This window comes from Esox lucius, chromosome 20 (assembly GCF_011004845.1).
Source record: "Esox lucius isolate fEsoLuc1 chromosome 20, fEsoLuc1.pri, whole genome shotgun sequence".
NCBI classification, from domain to species: domain Eukaryota; kingdom Metazoa; phylum Chordata; class Actinopteri; order Esociformes; family Esocidae; genus Esox; species Esox lucius.
In genome coordinates, this window is record NC_047588.1 from 371,346 (window position 1) to 398,747 (window position 27,402).

The window sequence follows — 27,402 nt, forward strand, 5'->3', positions numbered from 1 at the left end:
TTTAATGTTCCTCACAAGACGCTGATAGAAAGAGGACCAGGAATAGTAGGCGACGTTATCATCAGCCCTGTCAAAATCTTTCGAAAATGGGGGCCTGCATGGCCTTGTGTTCCCTTGCTAGCTGTGTAAGTACCGTAGCTATCGTCACGGAATCATTTCCTGCTTCGGTTTCTGTGTTGAAATTTCGTGGCTAGCTAGCTAGCAAGCTAACAAGCTAAATTACCTAGCAAAAACATCTCAGCTACACCCCACGCCAGGTATCTGTACAGTAGTATATTTGACATTACCTTCAGTTTGCTAACAGCCAAGTAAAGTTACGTCTATCTTGTAATGTTTGAATGTACCTTAATACCTTATCTTGTTAACTAAACTGTAGCCACAGATTACATAACATCTTTGCTGCAGTTGAACGTAGTAGAGACACGTAGTACTGCATATAACGTCTTCTACCACTGTAAGTTATAGTAGTACTGTAGCTAGCCAACCAGACGCAAGAAGGATGTTTATTCTAACCATTTGCGGTGTTCGGGATAGTGTGTACTATCAACAAACCTGAGTTAGTGCTTCTAGCATAATATCTTGCTGCTAGAAGAGCAGTAATGAAGTTTCGAATGGCCATCACTATACACCAATCTGAAATTTCCACCAGACTACAGTATTGATGGCGTCTTATTGTCGTACATTCTTTTTAATTTCTTTAGGCCTCCTGTCTGTGTGGCTCAGCCCCATGTCTTCTATGTAGCTGCTGTCCCTCCTCTAAAAACTCCACTGTCACCCGGTTGGTGTTCTCTTTTTTCCTACTCCTTGGGACCCTGGTGTCTGTCATTATGATCCTCCCTGGTATGGAAGCACAGCTCCAACAAGTAAGCATTGGGGGTGGGTTTTTGTCACACAATTGTAATAATGCAAGCATTTTTAAGGTTAGTAATGATATACAATGTCATAATTTTGTTAAATGGTCAATATCTTGTGTATCCTCTTTGTTTGAATCAGGTATATTGTAAACTGGTTGCGTTGAATCTGATGACAGCCTTAGGGAGAAGGGAATATGGCTAATAACTGCCCAATAACCAATAACTGCCAAATACGTTTCTTTTTTCTAATGCATCATTTCACACTAAATCACACAAATTCACAAAAATGACACAAATACAGACCAACAAACACAATACTATGTAAATGGTGCATCGTCTCTCTTATATCTGGGAGATGTGAGGGTCCATGCTCCAGGAAAACCACAAAAACAATCGGCACATGGGTTGGTGCACCAATCTCAAGTGAGACTGTAACAATGTGTGGAGTTGGGAATCCAGTGCATTTGTCTGAGTGGCACTTGACAACCTCTCCGGACTTGGAAAGCACCACATTCTTGGTCTAGTCATTGTGCTATTTTTGCCGGACTGCGTAAGCGGAGCCAGTTAAGAAAAGCAAATGTCTCTTACTGACTGACTGAGTGACTGACTGACAACCCCTTGTTAAATAGCGTAGTGGTTAGAGAAGCAGACCTGTGAACTATAGGTCCCAAGTCTGTATCTCCTCGCAAGCAAAGTGATGTACGCATTATGAATTATTCCGTATAGATGAAAACTTTGCTGGCTAAAACATAATGTAGGTAATATCTACATTATAGTTAGCCTGAAATAAAACAGTTTGCGTTTATATTGTGACTATTTCTGGTGGATTTTCGAAGTACGCATTCGTGCATGCGTTTTGGGTCAGGATAAACAAACACATTTGCTGGCCTAACAATGTAGTTACGTTATAGTAAGCCTTAATTGATACTGTATACAGTTATATTGCGACTGTTTCTGGCATGGAATAGTTCATCTTCAGTCTCACTTGCCATTGCTCTATTCTTATGATTATTCCTCGGAAGTTAGTAGAAAGTAGTAAGCCTATTACTGGCTAATAAGCTGTTAAAACAAGCAGTGGCAAAAGCAATACAGTTCATTGACACTAGGGTGGAGGTAAACTTAATAAGAAACGTTAGTCAGTTTAACACAATCCTCAATGGAGTCTAGCGACTGCTGAAACGTGTAATGTCGTGGCGTAGTGGTTACAGACGGTGTCTCTCAAGTGGAAGACCTAAGTTTGAATCTATTGAGAGCAACAACATTTATGAATTATTTCTGGTATATTACAAGATTCTCTCGTCTTTTCACTTGATGAAAAAATTTGTTATTGTCGCCTTTATTGATAGTTATTGTATAAATGTCATTCACAAATGAAAGAAAAAAGTATGCTGTTTTGCCATGAAAGAAAAAAATATGTTCTTATGAAATGAAACTGCTTTGGCAGACTCGCTAGCAATTGGAAAATTTATTCCAGTAATATAGTAGAGACTGGTAAAGCATATTACTGGCTAATACGCTGTTAAAATGGCCAGTGGCAAACGGCATACATAGACGGTGGAGGTAAACTTAGTAAGAAATGTTAGTCAGTTTAACTGTATCAGTGTTATTCACATATGGCCAGTTAACTACTAAAACGGCCAGTGGCAAAAGAGGATTTGTTCAGGATATACAGATGCCGGGTGTCAGTATAGACAAGAGGCTATATTGACAGGCGGCAAACGTACTGCTCTGTGTTGTAGTGGTTAACGACACAGCCATTCACAAGATTAATTAATTTACTGCATCTGCCTTTGGAGCAAGGGATCTAATATTTAGGAGTACCATTTTGAAATGCAAGGTGATAGTAATTTTTATTTGTGACAGAGGTGGAGGAAGGCTTGATCTTAATAGGGTTGCTATTGTTAGCACTACCTTGTTTAACCTTTCTCAGCCTGGAACGAGTCACAGTGGCAATAGGTAAAACTGTACTATCTACTCTGGCTATGCTATCGACAGACTCCACTATGCTAGCAGGCTGGCTAACAGTTTTTCTGGGAGTGTCCCAAAAAGAGAGCCACTTATATACGTACTCTACATCCTGCGACGGGCAGAGCTCAGTTTTTAGCCAGCGATTGAGTTGCGCAAGTGTGCTGTAGAGTTTGTTTACTCGATGCCAACACATCTTTCTAGCTAGTTTACACGCTGATGCTATGTTCTGTTTCGTAACCTCTGAGTTTTTCATCCTAACATCGTTGGTGCCAACGTGAATAAAAATATCTCTGTACTCTCTATACTTGCCAATTTTAGACTTCACGAGCACCACCCCCAGATTTGCTGCTAGGTTGGTGGCTCTGTCCCCCGGTAAACAGTGTACGGTCACCGGTGGATTCTTTAATCTAATACTGCGGGTTATGGAATCGCAGAGGACTAAAGTTTTCCGTTTTCTTCCTGATGGCACAGACAGTTTTTTTTTCCATATTTTTTTTCTTCTTCATTTCTACACTAACAATCTTTGCCTGACATTTGCGTCTGAAGCCGAGCCTCTAACTGTGCTATTTTAACCTGACGATAGTTCTCCGTGTTGTGTCGTGGAAAAATATATCTTCTCACCAAAAAGGATGCAACAACTCAAATGGATGCAATAACTTAGGAGTTTGTGGATTCAAATTAGACTTTTAATTAACAATCATAAAAGCAGAGTTAACCTGCAGGGTCAACTGTCTTGCCAACTCAGGATACACACATTTATACAGTGTTATCTTGCATAACCTTCCTGGCCATCCCCTTATGCTAATTCCTGGGCGGATCCTTCTCCCCATCCGCCACCATTGTTTCGCAACCTTCCAAGATCTGTTCCTTGTTAAATATTGGTGGTGCAGGCTTCAGAAACGTGTATAAAAATAATAGAGCCATTAGGGCCATTTATGTTACTTGATTATTATATTTGATTTGTTACCCATGCATTATTATTTCACTTGATTACCTTACATTAATGTAAGGTAATACATTAACATTAATGATTCATAATTCGGTGATGATTATACTGATGCATATACATTCAAAGTGTGAGTTCAGAGTTCAGAAACATCCTATGACAAACCTCTTATGTTTTTATATTCTATAGTTGTAGCTACAACAATTACAGTGATAAGGCATAGTAATGATAACTAGCGTCGGGTGTTCAGGGGTGAGTAGTTCCGTTAATTATGTCCAAAAAGAGTCCCGGTGTAGAAAAGTTAGGTAAGAGGTCAACAGATAAAAAATATTGTAGTAGAATTTGACCAATTTGTTTTTATAGAGTAAATTTGAAAAAGTTTGGCAGGTTGCCAGGTAGGTAACAGCAGGCAGCATAAAGCACGTCAACAGTCCCATAATATACAACAGCGTGTTCCAGGTCCTGCCAATATCCAGCAACTTTGCACAGCCATTGAAGAGGAGTGGACCAACATTCCACAGGCCACAATCAACGACCTGATCAACTCTATGCGAATGACGTGTTGCACTACATGAGGCAAATGGTGGTCACACCAGATGCTGACTGGTTTTCAGACCCCCCCCCAATACAGTGAAAATGCACATTTTAGAGTGGCCTTTTATTGTGGCCAGCCTAAAGTACACCTCTGCAATAATCATGCTGTCTTATCAGCATCTTGATATGCCACATCTGCGAGGTGGATGGATTATCTCGGCAAAGGAGAAGTGCGCAATTACACAGATTTAGACAGATTTGTGAACAATATTTGAGAGAAATAGGCCTTTTGTGTACATAGATAGTCTTAGATCTTTGAGTTCACCTCATGATAAATGGGGTTGCGTTTATAATTTTGGATTATTGTATAATAATAATTGTATTTGTATCCATACATTTGAATGCGCAGCCTGTGGCGCCCCCTGTGGAGCAATCAGGTCGGGTCTGTGGAAGGTATACACTCACCTAAAGGATTATTAGGAACACCATACTAATACTGTGTTTGACCCCCCTTCGCCTCCAGAACTGCCTTAATTCTACATGGCATTGATTCAACAAGGTGCTGAAAGCATTCTTTAGAAATGTTGGCCCATATTGACTGGATAGCATCTTGCAGTTGATGGAGATTTGTGGGATGCACATCCAGGGCACGAAGCTCCCGTTCCACCACATCCCAAAGATGCTGTATTGGGTTGAGATCTGGTGACTGTGGGGGACCTGCGTGAAGTTGGCCCCCCCACCAACGCAAAACGTAGTCAAACTATGCTCGTTCGTTTGTGCTGGTTTGTGCTGTAAAAAGTTTTGTTTGTGCTGCTTCCGTTTTTTAGATATTAACATAATATTTTTAGGTCAATCTGAGGTCAACCAGCCCCCCACATTCTCCAAATTCACCCAAAATAGTCTCGATCGTTTGTGCTGGTTTGTGCCGGTAAAAGTTTTGTTTGTGCTGCGTTGGGTTTTAAAATATTCAACATTGAATTATAGACGATGACGTCACCAGCCCCCCCACATGCTCCAAATTCACCCAAAATAGTCTCGTTCGTTTGTGCTACGTTAGTGCTGGTTTGTGCTGTAAAAAGTTTTGTTTGTGCTGCTTCGGTATTTTAGATATTAAAATAATATTTGAAGGTCAATCTGAGGTCAACCAGCCCCCCCACATTCTCCAAATTCACCCAAAATAGTCTTGATCGTTTGTGCTGGTTTGTGCCGGTAAAAGTTTTGTTTGTGCTGCGTTGGGTTTTAAAATATTCAACATTGAATTATAGACGATTACGTCACCAGCCCCCCCACATGCTCCAAATTCGCCCAAAATAATCTTGTTCGTTTGTGCTGGTTTGTGCTGTAAAAAGTTTCGTTTGTGCTGCGTTGGGTTTTAAAATATTCAACATTGAATTATAGAAGATGACGTCACCAGCCCCCACATGCTCCAAATTCTCGTTCCGTTTGTGCACAACTAACTGTATGGGAAAGACACTGAATGAGAGAGAATTATAGACGGTGCACCAGCCCACTTTTTTTTAACAGTAGGCTAGTTGAAGTAACAAGGTAAGACCTAAAGAATCGGCAAACCAAATGACAATATTCACTTATTGTTATTGTTATCCTGTGCGTTTTCAACTTTTAACGAACACTGATGCGGATCACAGGATGTGTGGATGCAACATAAACTTCAAGGTAAGTGTTTTTACTTACTGTATGCTGTGTTTTGTTAATAATATAAAAATTGTCACAAATACACACACCATAATCTGTTTGCTGTGTTTATACACATGTGTATTGTAAAGGCCTATAGGCCTATATGTCTCTTAAGCTCACTATATGGCTTTTTTTTTCTATTAAACATGACAAGCTCTATTTGCTATTTGCTTCTAGCCTTTAAAAACTTAAACTTAAAAACACTTAATACTGACAAGTTACAATCTGTCTTCAAACCAAATATACCACACAAAATAATAGACTTGAGTGCAAACTTCCATAAAATAGCACACTACTTCTCCTAACAGGAGTAGGAAAACAAGGGTGTGTGGCATACAAAAAAGTTCAACAAAAATAATTAAACAGTGCAATCAGTCTTTTGTGTATAATACAGCTTGTGGGCATATTTTGCTTTTATCTGACGCTCCTGTCACTCCACTTCTCAGGCCGTCATACATCTCCCAGACACATGGAGACCTCCTGCAATAGGCCACATAATTTCCAAGAGCATCCTGGGTTAAGCCTCCTCTAAAAGCAATGACTGCCCGTAAAGTAAATCTCTTTCGTCATTGACTTTTCAATGATAGTGGAGATGTGGCATTGTGCATCAATTTGGAGAGCACCAGACTTCAGTCGGACAGCTTTGAATATTTCGCTCATCATTTCTGCCCTCTGTATGTAGGCCTGTGCATTCAGACCCTTTGTGGTGATGGATTTCACTAGCTGGAGGAGGTTGTTGGAATCCTCATTGCAAACAATTTTTTCAAAAGTTACACTATAACAGTAAGCACAACATAAGCATTGACAAAAAGCATCAAATGCACATGTGTTCAGCACAGGGATTCTTGATTGCCTGAGTTTAACAAGCTGTTGATTGTTTCCATTTTTCAACAGGTCCACTTTGAGTCTTTTCCCTCTCACAGATGGATCTGCATGGAGCCATTCAGGACAAGGAGAGATGTATGAACTCCTCTGCCTCTTTTTGGGTGGAACTGCTAAGCCTCTCCAGTTTTCAACAGCTTCTTCATCTGTTGGATGGATGTTTGTGACAGTGTCAGACTTCCCAGAGCAGGAAGCATCCACCTCTGGCCTTCCATCAATCCTGCAGGTTGTGGTGGGTAGTGGACTGACTACTGTGTCGATCTCTGTTGCAACAGCCTCATCCTCTTCACCTTTTTCCACACTCTTTTGTTTTGCAGAAAAAATGCGCATGTTGCCTTCAATGAAGGACAGATGTCGAGCAATGAATCGATCCACTCGAATAGGCAAGTGTTCATGCTTGAAAAGGCAGCGTTTGATGTTTTTAAACTCGGCTTCGACATTGGCTGAACTTGCAGTGATTTTGGAGCTCCGGAAGTGAGGGATCATTACCCCTGTCCAGAGAGGTAAGTAATTTGCAAGCCAGATTATATTTGGAATAATCTCAGGGAGGAAGTGCATATTGTCATGATCACCATTAGATGTGGCAAGTGACCTGCTCTCCTCACATATATCTGTTACCCACTGCTGCAGGTCTGTCTGTGTTTGGTCACATGGATCCACTTCTTCCTGGTCCGCACCCTCTACATATGGAATGATGACACACTCTTCTGCAATTCTGGCTTTTAGGTATTTCTTGCACCTTTCTGAAATGAGGGGGGCTCCAGAGCTGTCACTGCCCTCTGTTTCGCTAAGAGCCACAATAGTAATGCATCTTAGTAGTTCTCTTGCATCGTCCATGGATTGTGACATAAGCTGAGCTATTGACCTAACAAAGAAATCTTTAATGCAATGTGTTTTTTTTTTTCAAGCAGTCCCACCGGCAGATCATCTTGATGCAGAGAGCAACATCAACCCGCACGAAACAAGGTGGGACTTTTGCTGACTCTCTACCGAGTAAGACACCACAACATTCATTGATGTAGGTCTTAAGATCAGGATGAGAAGTAAAAGCCTTGACCAAAGCTCAGAGCAAAGCCAGAGAAAAGTCACTCACAACCTCTTTTGGGGTAGGTGCACCGGCGCGTATCCATTCTGTCAGCCAATGTGTTATGGCATTAACATCATGTCTCTCTGACAGCATTTGCACCACTGGGACACTTGAGCTCTCACCCCCTGCCACAACACCCTGATAAAGGAATACATGGCCAGACTTGCCATTTGGTCTCTGTAGTTTCCTCACCACTGAGCCAGTTGCATCAAAACTCACAGTGGGGTTAGTAGATGTCTTTAATAATGTCTTGTACACATACATTTGTGTTTGGCTCCAATAGTGACAAAAAAACTTGTCTAGTCCAATGTCTTTAATGCTACCACTGTGAGGGGCACTATATTTTAGCATCTGCAATGACAGAATAGGATCCTTGTCGCCTAATTCCAAATCATTTCTCTCCTGCTTTGCTTTGCGCAGGGTGGCCAAATTAGGCAGATGACTTGGCTCAGGATCTCCAAAATCCATCAGCTTTATTGCCTCTGATGCCCTCCATACATGGGGTTCCTTTCTACCCTCACACAGTTCTTTGGATATCTGCACACGCAAGTTACCAGACATCGGACGTTTGGAACAGCCAGTATGCAGGGTGTCATCAGTGTTTTTTAGCGAACACCTGAACATCATTGTGCTGTTTATTTCATGCTTTTTGTCACATTTTATGTGAATTTGGCCACGACACTCCTTACAGTTGCCTCTGATTACAATATATTTGTCTGTGACTGATGGATAGACCTTGGCTCTTTTAAAAGTAAATGTGCAGGGGCATTTCACTTCTTGCCAAATGTGATGATTTATCACATGCGTCCAGATACCAGGCTTCAAAATTGTGTATTCCTTTTTTTTTGTTTTAGAGAACTTGTTTTTGTATGTCACTGTTTCAGGCATAAATTCAATCCATTTCTGAAATGGAACTTCAAAATCAAAAGTGCAGCAATCAAAAGGGACCCTGGCTCAAAATCAGTGTCATCACTACTGCCACTTGTTTCATGATCACTTTCATGAGTAAACCCTAAAGCATTCCAGATGTTGTGTCTGTTTAATTTAACAAAAGTGTATAGTGCCTTTGCAGTGATCTTGTTGTCTAGCTGTTTACTAAGCTCTGTCCAGATGCTCTCATTAGGAGTAGCTATGTTGCCATTTTGGATTATGGCCTCTTTTGATGAACACAGGACTGTGATAATGGAATCCCTGTCGACTGCTGGTTTCTTGGGCATCTGGCATAAGCAAAACATAATTACACTCAATTATTCTGATTCCAAAAAATATCATGTACAGCATAAATTTGTTTTAATATATTACTGTATTGGTCTGAATATAATGATCATATAATATAGTAAGAATAATGTAGATGGATAATATATCTTATATTAGGACCCATATGGTAAAGTTCACCCCTAGATTGTCATTTTTTTATTGAACTGAAAATTCATTTGCTAACACTATCACTAATTTAGCTATGAAATGTTAAATACAGTTGCACCATGGTCGTTTTTTAATACTAAAATGAAACTTTGTGCAACTGTAAATAGCATTTCATAGATAAATTATTAATAGAAGTGTTATTATTGAGGTTTCTGTTCAATAACAAGGTTAGCTCTCTTGAATGTTGTACAATATTCTTGCAGCTACTAGTATTGTAACAGACAGTTTTAAAACAATGTATACTTACATTGTTCAGAAATTTGGATTAGTAACGACTTTTGTAGTTTGATTTATATCGACCTTTTCTCCACTAACTCAACACAATTTTATACAAGAGCATTCTTGAATGGAAGTGTCACTTGCCCCTAGTGGTGGGAGTGGAGTGTAGCAGATGAGACTCGTAAAAATAAAAATAAAATACAATCACAAGACACTGAAGTGAGGATAATTGTTTATTGAACAAATTATGTGATGACAGAACGTCTTCGTCAATTCTACTTTAAAAGTGTGCTCTCCTCGAGGATAGTTTAGCTGTTTTCTTGCCCAAAAATGCTGAAGTTACATTTAAACTACGACTTGATGGCACACGCGCACAAATCCATTTTGCTCATAGAGTAGCAGAAGATAAGAGTGACATAGGCCTAATAAAAGAAAAACATTGTTTTTATTAAACACTACAGGACTACAAAAAACCTGATAAGAAATTGCATGTTCTATTAAATCATCTTTATTAGCATCTAACATTTTGGAGATTGAATAGACAAAGCCGAAATAAAATGCTCATAGGCTATAGGCTACTGACTAACTACAAACCAAAATACAGAGCTGTCTGACTATTTTTGATCTTGTGACCATTGATTTATCTATTATATTCAGTGAGCCTTGTTTGTAGCCTATAGGCCTAAATATTAATTTGATTACATTTCTGATATTTTAAAACCCAACGCTGCACAAACGAAATTTTTACCGCCACAAACGTAGCACAAACTAACAAGATTATTTTGGGTAAATTTGGAGAATGTGGGGGGGCTGGTGACGTCACCGTCTATAATTCAATGTCTAATTTTTTAAAACCCAAAGCAGCACAAACGAAACTTTTACCGGCACAAACCAGCACAAACGAAGCACAAACGATCGAGACTATTTTGGGTGAATTTGGAGAATGTGGGGGGGCTGGTTGACCTCAGATTGACCTAAAAATATTATGTTAATATCTAAAAAACGGAAGCAGCACAAATGAAACTTTTTCCAGCACAAACGAACAAGCATAGTTTGACAACGTTTTGCATTGGTGGGGAGGCCAACTTCACGCAGGTCTGTGGGGGCCATTTCAGTACAGTGAACTCATTGTCATGTTCAAGAAACCAATTTGAAATGATTTGAGCTTTGTGACATGGTGCATTATCCTGCTGGAAGTAGCCATCAGAGGATGGGAACATGGTGGTCATAAAGGGATGGTCATCGTCAGAAACAATGCTCAGGTAGGCCGTGGCATTTAAACGATGCCCAATTGGCACTAAGGGGCTTAAAGTGTGCCAAGAAAACATCCCCCACACCATTACGCCACCACCAGCAGCCTGCACAGTGGTAACAAAGCATGATGGATCCATGTTCTCATTCTGTTTACGCCAAATTCTGACTCTACCATCTGAATGTCTCAACAGAAATCGAGACTCATCAGACCAGGCAACATTCTTCCAGTCTTCAACTGTCCAATTTTGCTGAGCTCGTGCAAATTGTAGCCTCTTTTTCCTATTTGTAGTGGAGATGAGTGGTACCCGGTGGGGTCTTCTGCTGTTGTAGCCCATCCGCCTCAAGGTTGTGCGTGTTGTGGCTTCACAAATGCTTTGCTGCTTACCTCGGTTGTAACGAGTGGTTATTTCAGTCAAAGTTGCTTGAATCAGTCGGCCCATTCTCCTCTGACCTCTAGCATTAACAAGGCATTTTCGCCCACAGGACTGCCGCATACTGGATGTTTTTCCCTTTTCACACCATTCTTTGTAAACCCTAGAAATGGTTTTGCGTGAAAATCCCAGTAACTGAGCAGATTGTGAAATACTCAGACCGGCCCGCCTGGCACCAACAACCATGCCACGCTCAAAATTGCTTAAATCACCTTTCTTTCCCATTCTGACATTCAGTTTGGAGTTCAGGAGATTGTCTTGACCAGGACCACACCCCTAAATGCATTGAAGGATCTGCCATGTGATTGGTTGATTAGATAATTGCATTAATGAGAAATTGAACAGGTGTTCCTAATAATCCTTTAGGTGAGTGTACATGGTCTATATTTTCAGATTTCCAATTTATATAATTTTGAGTTATTCAGCAGTTTCAAGGAATTTAAAAACAATTAATTGTTGTTGCAAGCAACCATGGGACGGGGTTCTCCTGTGACATTGTGAGCATGTCAGCAGTTATAACATTGTAAGCATATGGCAGCAGAAATAATCCCATAGTAAGGACTTTAATATCTTTTTTTTATTGTGGTCAGCCATATTATCCGCCATCTTGTATTATTTCTGTTAGCTTTAAACACCCTATAGGGAGACATGTATAAGACAGGTATGCCATTGGAAAGGTCAATAAGAGTTTACTGTTAAGAAGAAGATCATTTGTATAGGTTTTATGATTTTCAATGTAAGGGAAAATTTAATAAAGCATCTTTTTACTGATGTCACTGTACCTCCATCTTTCTTATCACGGTATAGGAAGGCACTTATGACACACCTACTGTGGATATAAAAAGTCTATACACCCCTGTTAAAATGCCAGGTTTTTGTGATGTAAAAGAATGAGACAAAGATAAATCATGTCAGAAACATTTTCCACCTTTAATGTTACCTATAACATGAACCATTCAATACATAATCTCTCATGAATGTTAAAATGGCTGACATTATAGACTTTTTTTTAGGTTTTGTTAAGGTTAACTAACCAGGCATGCAATAAAAACCAAACTTTTCTAACAAAGGGGAATGTCCAAAATATGGGTTGTTTCATCAGACTTGGGTCTTGGGCACCAATGTTTTCTTTCAAGGAAAAGCTTTTTTGGTAACCATTCATGCTCTATTTGCGAAGTAATATCCTTATTGGTGTTCAATAAGAAGGCATGATTCACATTGTTCCATACAGAATGTATTTGGGCTTCAGTAAGGACCCCTACTGCAGTTAATTTTGTGATCTCGGAATATAACATCTGTATACGGAATATAACAACTGTATACGGTTATATTATGACTATGTTTGGCATGGAATAGTTCATCTTCAGTCTCGCTAGCAATTGCTCAATTCTTATGATTATTCCTGGGAAGTTAGTAGATACTAGTGTTAGAAATCAGCCATTTTATTTCGTATAGTGGTTGTAATAATTAGCAATTTAGCATACCCATTTGTCAAGGGAGAGAGAAATTATATTATTTATTGCAGCATTAGAAATTGTTGTTCATTAGGTTACGGACCTGGTCTTCCTTACACAACTTCAATCTCATCTCACTTAATCTCTTCTCAATGTAATGATGGTTACAAGCTCATATATACATTGAAGGGTGTGTCTACCTAGCAAAGATCTGGTTTCCAGGACAGTAACCCCCATGCCAAATGGCCATCGTAAACATTCCTGTGGTCATTAGAGCACAACCTACAGAGAGATAATCTAAACAGAGAGGTTTCTGTTGTTCTCATTCACTTCCAATGAAACGTACATTCATATTGTAATTGTTAATGCTCAAAATCCACACTAGTAAGCCTATTACTGGCTAATAAGCTGTTAAAATGGCCAGTGGCAAAAGCGATACAGTTCATAGACGCTTTTTGTGATGGAGGTAAACCAATTTCACACAATCCTCAATAGAGTCTAGTGACTGCTGAAATGTGTAATGCAGTTGGATTTTTCAAGTTTACTGTACTGACCGATTGTCAGTAAGGAGGGCTGTGAGGTCATCCACATAAATTGACAATTTAGCCTCTCAACCTCCACTGCCCAGGACTAACAGATCCTTAATAGCGGAATCTTTTCAGAGTTCTGATTTGCTAAAGATCACATGAAGTAGCAAAGCATACCAAACAGAATGGTCTTCCTTTCTATGGTTGGCACCCAAAAACCACCATAATTCCCCCAAAAGACCTTCTAGTGTACCAATGTACATAATTACAAGATGGCACAAAAAACAAAGCTCTGTCACCTTCTTATCAAGGACAATAAACATGAACAAATTGAACAGCCGCAAAGCATGCTGGGATATTGATAATAAAAATGAAATACTCCTTATATGTACAGTTTATTACAGTGAATCAAAGTCTGTGGAAAACAGATCATTCTTGTGCTTCCTGATAATGCTGGCCAGGTCAATCAGATTTATATAAAGTCCACCTGCTAAAGGCATAGACCATTGAGGGGTAACACTCTAAGGCCATAGACAAAAACACTGGCAATGGAAAACGCCATTATTATTTTTTTTTATGTTTCACAAGTGTGTGTGTGTGTGTGTGTGTGTGAGAGAGAGAGAGAGAGAGAGTGAGTGTGTCAAAGAGATACGGATAGCATAGTTGTTGGTTACTACATTTTATCTACCTTCTATTGTCCAATGTACTTTAATTAACCACCTTTTTACTGATGTCATTGCTCCACCATCTTCCAATTTATCTCTTATTCCTTAACTCTATAGAGTGGCACCTATGAGACACATGTACACTGACAGTCAGGTCAATATGACTACTGGTTGAGTTTAATATAATTATAATAGTGGTCATTAGAGTTAGCATAAAGGGGCTAACTTTGAAGTCATAGTTCATTAGATTTTTGACTAGGCAACTAGTTTCATTAGCAGCCCTGTTCAGAAGTATGGCCTAGAGTCTGTGGGAACAGGATCAAAGTGCCATCATTTTGATATTAGCAAACGGTATTGTGTGCAGGTATGCCAATTTGCCAAGTCAATCAGAGTTGTTATTGATTTCAAGAACATTTTAATAGGTTTCATAAAATGTTCACTGTACAAAAAAATCCAAGATGGTGGACATGACTGCCCTGATAGTGTTACACGTCCTCGGGAATTAGGCATGTAGATAAAGAATCTGCATAATGGGTCAATCGGGATGTAAATTGTTTCATTGTGGAAAAAATGTATTAGCCTGTGGCGCCCCTTGTGGGGGAATCGGGTCTGTGTGGATAGTATACCTGGTCTATATTTTCCTTGTGCCATAGTATAATGCACACATGAAGTGTATGCATCCATGAGTCTTACACTAGTCAGCCAATTTGTCCACCATCTTGTAATATAGCTCTTAGCAATTACCACCCTATAGGGAGACATGTATAAGACACAGGCATGCCGATTGCCAGGTCAATCAGAGTTAATGTTTATTTAATGTATATTTTTGTAGTTTTCATGAAATTTTCACTGTACAAAATATCCAAGATGGCAGACATGATAGGTCCTTGGTGCAGTTCTCTACCTTCTGGGGAATGAGGCATGTACACAAAGAATCAGCATTCTAGGTCAATCGGGGTGGAAATGGATTAAGATGTGGTCTGTGGCGCCCCCTGTGGAGGAATTGGGTTGGGTGTCAGTGTGGTAGGTTTACGTGGTCTAAATTTTCAGTGGTCCAATTTATATAATTTTTCACCAATACATTTTTGAGTTATTCAGCAGTTTCAAGGATTATTTAAAAAAAAAAATAATAATCATAATAATACTAACAATAAAAATAGGGGTTTTTCATTTGGAGAACTCCTAACTAGGTTTAAACATTGAAATGTAGAAGTGAATGAGTTTCAGTAAATGATCTGTGAAATAAAATGGTTGTCTATAAAATAATTGCGATTTGAGTATTGAGATCAGGCAATTATGTTATAGACACAGCCCTAGTTGTAGCCTATATGCTATATTAATATATATAAACAACGTGTTGGATCATAGCGTTTGTTTTATTGCTGTTTAAATGTAGGCTGTTGAAAACATGTTCCCGTAGCTGTTCTATATGGCCGCATTTCTGGAATTGTAACGGCCTAATTGGCTGTCAAAATATAGTCTAATGTAAATTCTGATATAGCTCCCACCCGCAATATACTTACGTTGACTTAAATGTTCAGTTCAACAGATGTCCTGTTTGTAATAGTCAAAGATTATTCATTTCCGACAGTGTCACTTTTTTTCACGGTGTGGGGATGTGTTAGCGGCCAATTAATCGACTATCAGCTTTTTCTTGCTTCATACTATCGTTATTATATTGGCCTTTAAACATCCATTATCGGTTGACCTCTAGTAGAAACATAATGGTCATATCCAAACCATCACACCATGAAGACCAAGAAGCTTTTAGGAAGAAAATAATGGAAAAGAACTCTCCCCAAAGCATGTAAAAAAATAATGTTGGTTATGTTAACTCTTAGAGCAGGCCTGTGAAGAAAGTACAGAGTTCCACTTCCTGGATGGTGGAAACTTTCCATAGTTTAACTATTATCTGGATGCTCCAGGTGGCAATATGAACTTGCATGAAGCTGTGGAATCTGAGCATTAACAATTACAGTATGAATGTACATTTCATTGGAAGTGAATGTGCCTAGATAATAAGAACAACAGAAACCTTTCTGATTTCTAACAAAGCTATTGTTAAAAATCTGTCACCAACAATCCTGTGTGGAAGATACAGCAAAGATGGGGAAATATATTCTCTGGTGAGATGAGACCGAAGTGTAACTTTTTTGCTCTAACTCAAAAGTTAACGCTGAAAACCGCTATGATGGATACATTGTTTTATGGTGATACTTTTTGTCAGCAAGGACTAGCAAACTATTGTCATTGTCATCTCCTGCGACATTCTGTGACCTACGGAAGTGCCTGCCGTACAATATTGACAAACTTGATAGGCATTTTTGCTTAATGTATTCTTGAAAGGTGGTTTGATACAAACATCAAAGTTGGATCATGGCTAGTAGTAGGTGGCCTACAATCATGTTGAGTGCATAGACTTACTGTGTTGTGTTTATATTTGCGCCAGATTTCTGGCCAATGACTGAAAAACATTTCAGACTACATTTATTTGTTTTCAAAATTTGAAACTCTTTTGGACTGAATGCAATGGACACAGAAGTATTACCTTTGTTTTGTTTGTGGTAACCAACATTACTAACGGGTGAGAAAACAACCTTATCTTAGCTCACATTTTTTGTATACAATTTTGTCAATTTGATGTTATGTTTTTGTCTATGTCGACCACTAGCAGCACTGTTACACCAAATACAATTGTCCGTATGAATGAATGTACTATGGAATACAAAAAATACCAAAAAAAACACATGCTTTTGGCATTTAATGTGAAGGTGTCTTAGAAATGCTTTTCCAAATTAAATGTGAATGGCATTTTCTGATTTTTCTTCTGTAGATCCCAGGCTTCTGTCAGGGTGGGAGCACCATACCGGGCCTGGAGAACCATGTAAACTGTGAGGTCATTGTGGGCTACAAGTCTGTGTACCGCATGTGTTTCGCCATGACTTGCTTCTTCTTTTTCTTCTCTGCCATCATGGTCCGTGTGAAGAGCAGCAAAGACCCACGTGCAGCCATTCAGAATGGGTGAGCTCAAATCAACCTTCATTGCTTGGAAAACAGGTTCTAGTGAAAATATTTATTTATATTTGTTCTGTAATTTCAACCTGTTTTGCCTGTTTAGTTTGTTATAGGTTGCACACAATTAGACTGCTTTATGACATTTAAACTCAAATTTAGAAAATATCCATTATTGTTATTTATTGTTAGATATTGTTAGAAACATTTGAACATTACAAAAAACAGCAACAGTGGCATGTAGCCTCTGATTGATACTGTGAAAGGAAAATTGAGATTTCAGTTATCAGCTGAATAACTGTAAGAAAACAGTAGAGGCTACACACATATACACACACACACACACCTCTACTCAGAGTGCAGTCGTTTACATTTACTGACATGGTGACTGACCATTAGTCCGGAAATATTTATTTAAAACACAAACGTTATATTTTGATGACAGATGACACACTGAACGGTAAGGATAGTAGCCTACTACTATGATCTATGGTTACATTACATTAGCCTTAACATGGTAGCCTTTAGCGTTTAGCCATTGCAAACGTCGTATGGAACATAATTGGATAGGCTACACAGCATTGCCAGCTGTCTCAAACAAAAATAATGGTAACGTGTATTTCAGGATAAGAATATAAGCAAGCACGTTTATTTATATAGCATAATTCATACATTGAAGCCATTCAATGTGCTTTACAAATAATAATATATGAAAGTAAAATAATAAAAACAAATAAATACATCATAATAATAAAAAATACAATAAGAAAACATATAAAGATTAAAAAATGGGATAAAAACATAGGAAGCTGTACGGCTAAACAGTGTGGTTAAGTTTAAGTGCTCAGTCATAGGCACGTGAGAAGAGAAGTGTTTTTAACCAGAATTTAAAAATGTATACGTTTGGGGCACATCTAAGATATTCTTGTAGTTTATTCCAGTTGTGTACAGCATAAGTGCTAAACGCAGCTTCTCCATGTTTAGTTTGGATTCTGGGCTCTACTAGCTGACCTGTGTTCATGGATAAAAGAGCCCTGCTCGGTTTATATTCTTCATATCAGAAATGTATTCGGGACCTAAACCGTTCAGAGATTTATAAACTAAAAGCACCACTTTGAAATCTATTCTGTAACTGACTGGAAGCCAATGCAAAGATTAAAGAACCAGTGTTGTGCTCTGTTCTCTTGATCCTGGCTAGCATTCTAAATGAGCTGCAGTTGTTTTACAGTCTTTAACAAAGATAACTCTTTGGATCCGTTGTTAATGTAACATGAATTGAAACTAACGCACCTTCAATTATTTAAATAAATCTGGATGTTTTGTCTTTGAGTTGCTTCGCAAGTTGGAAGTGTTTCCTTTAGTCTTGAATGTTTGAAGGCATTGTTTTTTATTACTCACTGACCATCCGCATCGACTTGGTACCGAAGTATCGGTTCTCGTGACATCCCTAATCCAGTTGCCTTCGAAAGTCACAGTTCAGTAGACTCCTCTTTTTTCCAAAAATGACACAATGTCAGATGAAATATCCCTGTTTCTGGAAGGCCCCAGAGTATGGCAGAGAATGTATCTATACCATTACACCATGGACACCAAGAAGCATTCTAAACAAATCAGGAAGACATTTCTGGAAAAGGGTTATATTTATAATCTGCTATATTAATAATCTGCTCAAAAAGATTAAGGGATCACTTAAATCACACATTGGGTCTTGATGAACAAAATATATTAAAGATCAAAGTCTTTACTGTACAATGTGTAAATCGTTGAGACCAAAATGACGTAACAACAATCAATGGAAACCGATTGAGGGGTAGATTCAAACTCACACCGAAAATTTAAGTAAACAGTTGAAATCACAGGCTGTGAATTTCATTTCAAAATGTGACTCAGTAGTGTGAATGGCCCCCACATGCCTGTATGCACTCCCGCCAACATCTGGGCATGCTCCTGATGAGCCGGTGGATGGTGTCCTGGGGGATCTCCACCCAGACCTGGATCAGGGCATTAGTGAGTTCCTGGAAAGTCTGTGGGACTACTTGGCAGTGTCAGATGCACCAATCCATAACGTCTCAGAGGTTGTCAGTTTGGATTCAGGTCTGGGGAGTTTGAGGGCCAGTCAAATGGCATCAATGCCTTTGTCATCCAGGAACTGCCTACACACTCTGGCCACATGAGGCCGGGCATTGTCCTGCACCAGGAGGAACTCGGGGCCCACTGCACCAGAGTTTTTTTATAAACTTTTTGTGAGCCTGGAAGTGCGTGTCCTAATGCTCCGGTAACGTCTGCCCGATGGCAGGAGTGTGAAAAGATCATAGCCTGGGTGGCTGTAGTCTTTTATGATCTGTGCTTTCCTAAGGCATTGTGTATGGGAGATGCCTTGCTTGGAGGGGGGAGATTGCAGCTGATCATGGCAGGCCTTGCAGCCTGCAGCAGATCAGCTGCCATTCCAGGCTGTAATGTAGCCTGACAGGATCCTCTCAGTGTTGCACCTTTAGATGTTGGTGAGAGTTTTGCCAACATGCCAAACATCTTGAGACTCCTCAGGAAGTATAGGAGCTTTTGGGAAGTTTTTTACAACTGAGTCTGCTTGCCTGGACCATTTGAAGTCATCTTTGAACACACATATAAACTTGAATTGGGAGACTCTCTCCACTTCAGCTCCATCAATGTGTATGGGGGCTTGGTCCCCCCCTCTGCCGGTTCCTAAATTACACAATCATCTGTATTCAATCAATCAATCAAATGTATTTATAAAGCCCTTTTTACAACAGCAGTTGTCACAAAGTGCTTTACAGAGACACCCGGCCTTAAACCCCAAGGAGCAAACAACAGTAGTGTTGAATTTCAGTGGCTAGGAAAAACTCCCTAAGAAGGTCGAATTTTAGGAAGAAACCTAGAGAGGACCCAGGCTCAGAGGGGTGACCAGTCCTCTTCTGGCTGTGCCGGGTGAGATATTAAGAGTCCAATTGGAATAATAAATACATTTCTCTGGGCTAAATCCAGAGTCTATTTGATTTTAGACTAGGTCAGAAGTATGACCAGGTGGACAAGGACAGGGACAGCAACGGGCCCCCCAAACCAGGTAATCCGCAGGTGTGGACCAGGACCTCATCTCCTTCTAAAATTTTAAACTGGAGGAAACTGAGAAAAGTTAGTAGTACATCCCTCATATCCCCCAGCACAATAATATAGCAGCGTAATATAGCAGCGTATTCGGTTTCATCGTTTTTGGTGATGAGACCCAGGATGGTGGTGTCATCCGCAATCTTCAGTATGATGTTGGAGTTGTGTGTGGCCATGCAGTCATGCATGAACAGGGAGTACAGGAGGGGACTGAGTATGTAGCCATGAGGGGCACTGATGCTCAGGGTCAGTGCAGAGGAGGTAAGGTTTCCCATTCTCACCACCTGGGAGTCTGCTCGTCAGGAAGTCCAGGATTCAGTTGCAAAGGGAGGTGTTAAGACCCAGGGTCCGGAGCTTGGGAATGAGCTTAGCAGGTAAAATAGTGTTGAATGCAGAGCTGTAGTCTACAAACAGCATCCTCACGTATGTGTTATCCTTTTCAGGCAGGCGATGGGAGGTTTCATTGGTATGGGGACCTCAAGCCAGCAGTGGCTAGGGACAGTGAGCAGTTGTCCTGGTCCTCAGCAAACCTCACATGGGAATGGTGTTGGTCGCCTCAAACCATGCATAGAAGGTGTTGGAGAAAGGCGGCGGGACAGGCATCACTGCTATTCCTCCCTTTTGTAGTCGGTGATGTTTCGCAGTCCACACCACTTATGGGGTTAGAGCTGTGGTATTTAAACTTATTCCTGTAGTTTCTTTTTGCATTTCTGATAGCATTCCATAAGTCATATCTGGACCTCCTCAAAGCTTCCAAGTCCCCAGAGCTATAGGCAGAGCACTGTGCTTGCTGGTAGAATTAGCTGGTAGACTTACTAAAAAGACATGCCGCTGTAGTTACTGACAAAAGTGGTTGAAGCAAGTATTGACTGAGTGGGATAAATATGTATCCAAATAAAACACATTTATGCTTTACATTACATTGTTTTATGTTCGAAGTGATGTATATATGGTGTTAATATAAGAGGGAATCAATTTAATCTATTTTAATTCAAGATTGTAGTAACAATGTTTTTGTGGCCCAGTTTGTGAAACCACATTGGATACACCTATGCTTGTATTTTGTTTCTAGGTTCTGGTTCTTTAAGTTTCTGATCCTGGTTGGAATCACTGTGGGAGCCTTCTTTATCCAGGATGGAACCTTTCATACTGGTATAGACTACCTTGCATCATCATCATTGTTAAACTTCAGTCGTACAGTCGTAACTTCTGACTAAACTGGTTTAATCACTGGCAAGTGAGTCACATAACAGGAACATTTATATTTAAAGTTTTTCATTTAATGTTATACTTGAGCCATATGTATCGCACGAGAGACATGCATTCACCAGAGGCATGGAAACTCAGTTTCAACCCAAACAGCACCCGAACGGCCGCCATTAACAAAATGCATAACTAAAGAAGAATCAATCAGGAAGGGTAAGGAGAGAGCAATTGTCTGTGGCCACCACCTGCAAAACCATTCCCTTTTTGGGGGTTGACTTTCTGATGCCTCTCCAGAGAACCTTTTGTTACTTTAATTTCCACTAAAACAGGTGACATTGATTCACAATCGCTTTATTCTTCCTTACTGGACAGATTGTCTTGACTGGAAGTTTAATTCATTTGGTGTTTTACTGTGATTATCTGTTACCTTAATTTTTTGTAACAGTCTAGTTCCATACGAACGTAATCCCTGAGAGGCACGGTTGCTGAAGAAGCGGAGGTCTATGGTTTTGATGTCGTTTTTTTTGTGTTCAGGCTCTATGTATTTATCTGATTTGAGCTGGGCCTGAATGTGTGCTTCAGGTAATAGGGCTTGGGTTGGACCGGGCTCAAATTTTCTGGCCCGCAGAGAACTCAATTGGAAACATGCACATCTGAATTTAATCTTGCTATTTCAGTACACAACTTGGAAACAGTCTCATGTAATCCAAACTTGCCAAGCTGAATTGTAAACCATTTGAATACCACCACACAATTTAATAAAAGGGGGAGAAAGACATTTTACTCTGAATATGCAAGAACTAAATCTGTAGTGAAAGCAAACCCCGTTATTATACTTTTAGAAAGAATGAAAAAATACATTTCATAACCTCACACTCAACCACAGTATAGTGGTTGTATGATTTGAATTTCATACCACCACTACACTGGTTATAATTTGGTAGCCATGTACTAAAACACAGGTGTAGTTGCACATAATTCTTCAATGTTACTTTATAAATTTGCTGTTCACTTTCTGAATATACATTTTGGTAAGTTTGCCTTCAAATTCTCTTCTTTTCACCCCATGCTTTATTGCTGTATTGACCGGTCTTATCCCCCCCAGTGTGGTTTTACTTTGGCGTGGTGGGTTCCTTCATCTTCATCATCATTCAGCTCATCCTCCTCATCGATTTTGCCCACTCTTGGAACAAGATCTGGGTGGGGAATGCCGAGGAGGGCAACTCAAAATGCTGGTTCGCAGGTACATTTACAACTGCATTTCCAGATGTAGTATATCCGTGCTGTTTTACGTTACCGTGGCAGTTTGTAGGTTTAGGGCAGCAGAGGCTAATACCTAATTTCAATATAGCGCCCGTGGGATTATTTAGCAATTTTACATAATTTTTGAAAATATCCATAACGTATTGCAATTTTGTTGTGGTAAGAAAACATGCAGTTATATTTTAGGGAAGTGTTGACTATCTAAATATTTGTGAAATAAAATTTCAAAAACAAAAATATATTGTTTTTAAATTTGTGGATCAAACTGAAAGGAATGCTAACCCTAGTTTTTACTCTGTTAGGGAACGGAAGCATGAATGAAGCATAATGTTTTTGTAAATAGCTGATCTTCCACAAAGGGTTGAAATCCCTTGTTTACAATATTTTTATCTAGCCAAGGAACTTATTATTCATCCCTCGATGAGTTTGATGCATTGTTAGGCAAATGAGCTGGAACTAAAGCCTGCATACAATGTGGCTTTCCAGGAATTGGTTTGAAGGACGCTATTCCAGAAAGGACATAGAATAAGTATCTACAGAGTATGAAGTTGTATGCCAGACATGACAGCATTAATGTACTCTCTCCATGTTGGCCCTTTCTCTGTACCTCAGGTCTGTTATTGTTTACCTTCCTCCACTATGCCCTGGCGCTCACTGCTGTGGTACTGTTCTATGTCTACTACACCCAGTCTGACAACTGCACAGAGCACAAGGTCTTCATCAGCCTCAACCTCATCTTCAGCGTCATTATCTCCATCATCTCAGTCCTGCCCAAAGTACAGGTATTCTTGTTGTTTTCGCTGCCTTTCTCCCCATCAAACAAAGGGGCTTTAGCAATTATATCCAAAACGACCAGTCCAGTGTTCAGTAATGGAATGCTTTTATTTGTATATGTCTAGTACCGTTTAGTTGTGTGCATCGCATTCAACAATAGCTTTGTACAAGTGTTTACCAGTGCCTGTGCTTTTTATGTGTCACAGGAAGCCCAGCCCCAGTCCGGTCTGCTTCAAGCCTCCATCATCTCTCTCTACACCATGTATGTCACATGGTCCGCCATGACCAACAATCCAAGTGAGTCTCTGCCCCCTGACCCCACACCAGTATCAGCACAGATCCTGCCATCTGTTGTTATTCTCTACGCCATTTTAACATTCCCTGACCTGTTTTGAATGTCTGTCTTAGCTGTTCTTACCACTGCAGCACCGTCTTAGCCTAATAGTGAGTTTGACATGATTTGGTAGTTAACTGACCTTTTTTGAATGAGTCAACATTTACAAGGGCCTGAAGGTGATTTCTGGTTAGGTCACAGAAAACAACCCTGGTTCTGCTAATGGCTTATGCTTGTAATGGGTCTGTACAAAACATCAGACAGTGTTTGTAGTGTAGAAGAGGCTGCACTGTTATATTTCAGAGAAACATGGCAAACTTTGCAGCATATCCATAATCCACCTTTCAGGATTTCTGGGAAACCTTGGATTTTATTGAACATTCCTGGAGTTTTGAACTCTAGATGGCTAGATATCTTTCTGTTGCTTTCTTCAAGACTGTAGATATGCTTTATGTGCATGTTTACTCCCATAACTGTATGATTATGTGTTGTGTTCTCACAGACCGTAAGTGTAACCCAAGCCTGCTGGCACTGGTGTCCAATGTCAGCTTGAGCGAGTCCACCCCCACCAATGCCCCAGGACAGGTGCAGTGGTGGGACGCCCAGAGCATTGTGGGTCTGGTAATCTTCCTCTTCTGCACTCTCTATGCCAGGTAGCTTGCTTCTTCAATTCAGATCAACATCATGACTGCTGGTTCCATTTCATGTTATGCTACGATGTTACAACATGATCTGGAGAGATCTCCATTGCTGTTACTATCTGCTTCTGTTCCAGCTTTTATTTTTGGTTATTTTTTCTTATGCTCTGTTCCTCCCTCGTTCCCCCAGTATCCGTTCTTCTAGCAACGCCCAAATGAATAAGCTGATGCAGACGGAGGAAGGCGGCGGTGGATATGGAGGGGAGGGCGAGGCTGGAAAGGACGGGGTGCACAGAGCAGTGGATAACGAGGAGGAGGAGGTCACCTACAGCTACTCCTTCTTCCACTTTCACCTCTGCCTGGCTTCCCTCTACATCATGATGACCCTCACCAACTGGTACCAGTACGTATTGAAGGCTAACTAGGGAACGTTAGGAAATGTCACAGCATACAGACAATGCCCAAAGGTATGGCATAGGGCACAGCAGATTGCCACAGTACTGGCAGTGGGGAGGGATGTCTGCCTTGTTACGCGGTTCTCTAGCGACTCCTTGTGTTAAGATCCAATGCGTGTGCTCTCAATTATGGATTTGTTGTTGGGGAATACGTTATATCAGCATATGTGTACAAGTTTTCCGGGTTGTGTGAAATACTTGGAGGGAACATATTTGCCTCTATGACCGTAATCCTGGCCTTCAAAAACTCTTTCCCCACTGTCTCCATTTGCGGGGCGGAGGGATTAACTACATGTTATTGAGGGTTAAAAGACTTAAGAAACCTGGAGGAACAAAAAAGCTGTTGTGTGTAATTGAATGGTATGAGACCAGGAAGGAAAGTCTCATAGGGTTATAAATACAGCCTTTGAACTGACGCCTTCCTACTTCCCTTTGCAGGCCTGACACCACCACCCAATCCATGCAGAGCACAATGCCAGCTGTGTGGGTGAAGATTAGCTCCAGTTGGCTGGGCCTGGGTCTCTACCTCTGGACCTTGCTCGCCCCTCTCATATTCCCTGACCGAGACTTCAGCTGAACAGTCTCCTGGTCACCATGAGCCTGTAGGCGATCCATTATTTGTATCGGTCTTGGCTACATATGAAATACACTGTATTTTTAGGTATTATAAACTTGGTGCTTTGAATTCTTATTGCTGATTGACTGATGGCTGTGGTATATGAGACGGTATACTATCGGTATCACTTTTTAATGCTCTAATTGCATTGAACACCTATTTATAATACTACTAAGGCGTCTCAGGGGTTTGTGGTATATTGTCAATATACTCCACGACGCGTAGTGCCAAAGAACAACTCTTAGCCGTGGATTAGTGGCTGTACCACACCACCTCGTTCCTTACTGCTTAATTATAGCACAATGTTAACACTTAAAGTCCTTACTAAATACCTTTTTTTTTGGGCCATTATTATGCAAAGCTGCACTTAATGTTTTCTAGCTTATACATTTTCTGAGATCAGTTTGTCTCAGTATGCACATTACTAAAGTATAGCAAAAAGCTAGTTCACCCAAATGACAAAATGGTGTTCCTACCCTGCCAGCAATCTGTTGACAAAGTATGTTTTGGTTTAGTTTCCCTGGTTGTATTTTGTGGTGCAAGTCCAAACTCTTTGAGTAAAGAAAACTTTGCTGGTATTTGTGCTACATATTAATATTTTGAAACGGTGCAAAGAGATTTGACACTACATCCAGAGACCACTTGCAGAGTGAGGATAGCAATGTGACATTTTGTAATTAGAGTCCTTACAAGGTTCAGAAACCTATTACCTCACATTGATAATAACATCAGTCAGGATTCCGCAGTTGATAAAGTTGGCCTACCGACAGGCCTAGTTGTTGTTGATTGGCTAGTTTAGGGATTTCCCCATCATTGGCACAGCTCCCACAGTGCTGAATCTTTAAGAGTCACCCTGTCCAGAGCCTCAGAGAAATAGTGTATGAGGGAGATAAAGAGCATCGGGACACACCCTAATCATTGTAATATCCTTACCTATCTCACCCTAAGGCTGAGCTCTGCTAGGTCTGATTAAGCTAACCTGAATCAAACTGTGCACGCTCAAATACAGTGTAGTCTATAAGCATTTGGACAGTGGCACAAGGTTTTTTGTTTTAGCTCTGTCTGTTGAGCATATTCACCTACAATCTTCATGGTTTATAGATTTATTTAATTTATAGTTAAGTCTTCACTTTAACCTCTTAGCAATTTAATTTCAACTCCAGTGTGCTGGAATACAGAGCCATAACAAATGTACTTGTCATTGTTTGAATGTTTATGGACTGCACTGCATTTTTTGTTAACAATCTTTTTCAACATAGTAACTATGGAGAATGTGCATCCAGGTTAGGCCAATAGAGCTTAGGTTTGACTCAGCTCAGGAGTGAAAAAAGGCTCTGTTAACCCCAATTGTAGCATATTTAACTCTGGGGCTACACACAGTCCTCTCGAAGACATCTGTGGTTCTGTTCCATCAATTGAAGTCTTTCTGGGACTTCTATATCCATTGTCGTAGATCTGTGCCAGTGTATATTTGTGTCTGAGGAGATGTAATTATGATTAGTTGCAGTCCATCTCTTGGGAGTATCTTTTTGGGAGCAGATTCTGAATAATCCTGGACAGAAGCTATTTCTGTGTATTTTATTGTAATAGTTGGACTAGGCTTACTCTCTGGAAAACTGGCGACCTTTATGTCTATGGGGATTTAGGTGAGGAAGTTGGATTCTGAACTGTACTATGAAATGCCATGTTGCCACAATATTACTGAGTAAGCTTATTAAACCCATTAGTTTACAAGCTCTATGACCATGTATTTCAATAAAGGTTTGATTATTGGTCACATGATTGCCGTGGTATCGTTTCAGATATAAGTATTGTTTCAGTTTTTCACAATCGTTTTGGTATTGAGTATACCAAACTATACTGTATCGAAGTATTGGTATTGTGAACCTCACTTGAACTAAAACAGTTCAAACACTGTACTTTTTTTTAAATTATTGTTTGTAAATACATGTGAATGGAATTAGTAAAGTGTTATGATTAAAAACATTAATTAAATTATATCCCATCGTATTACTTGAATATAATATAATATCTGATTAA

General features: G+C 39.9%; 1 protein-coding gene across 3 annotated transcripts; it reads left to right on the plus strand.

Annotated features, from left to right (window-relative positions):
• Nucleotides 1–27,144, plus strand: serinc2l (serine incorporator 2, like). 3 transcript variants are annotated; one of them, XM_013132828.3, is made up of 10 exons: nucleotides 1–125; nucleotides 702–863; nucleotides 16,775–16,962; nucleotides 21,149–21,228; nucleotides 22,388–22,525; nucleotides 23,158–23,327; nucleotides 23,526–23,616; nucleotides 24,156–24,306; nucleotides 24,482–24,694; nucleotides 25,185–27,144. In XM_013132828.3, exons 1-10 carry the CDS (start codon nucleotides 87–89, stop codon nucleotides 25,321–25,323), a joined length of 1,371 nt encoding a protein of 456 aa, XP_012988282.1. In that variant the 5' UTR covers nucleotides 1–86; the 3' UTR covers nucleotides 25,324–27,144. The 3 variants fall into 3 exon arrangements, with proteins under 3 accessions (XP_012988282.1, XP_012988284.1, XP_012988283.1); XM_013132830.3 differs by lacking the exon at nucleotides 1–125 and adding an exon at nucleotides 153–257; XM_013132829.3 differs by lacking the exons at nucleotides 1–125; nucleotides 702–863; nucleotides 16,775–16,962 and adding an exon at nucleotides 20,093–20,737.
• The last annotated feature ends 258 nt before the right edge of the window (nucleotides 27,145–27,402 follow it).

Coding starts and splice junctions, on each gene's coding strand:
- serinc2l (XM_013132828.3), top strand. CDS start 87: ATGGGGGCCTGCATGGCCTTGTGTTCCCTTGCTAGCTGT. Junction 16,963..21,148: donor CGTGCAGCCATTCAGAATGG/GTGAGCTCAAAT, acceptor TTTTGTTTCTAG/GTTCTGGTTCTTTAAGTTTC. Junction 23,617..24,155: donor CGCCATGACCAACAATCCAA/GTGAGTCTCTGC, acceptor GTGTTCTCACAG/ACCGTAAGTGTAACCCAAGC.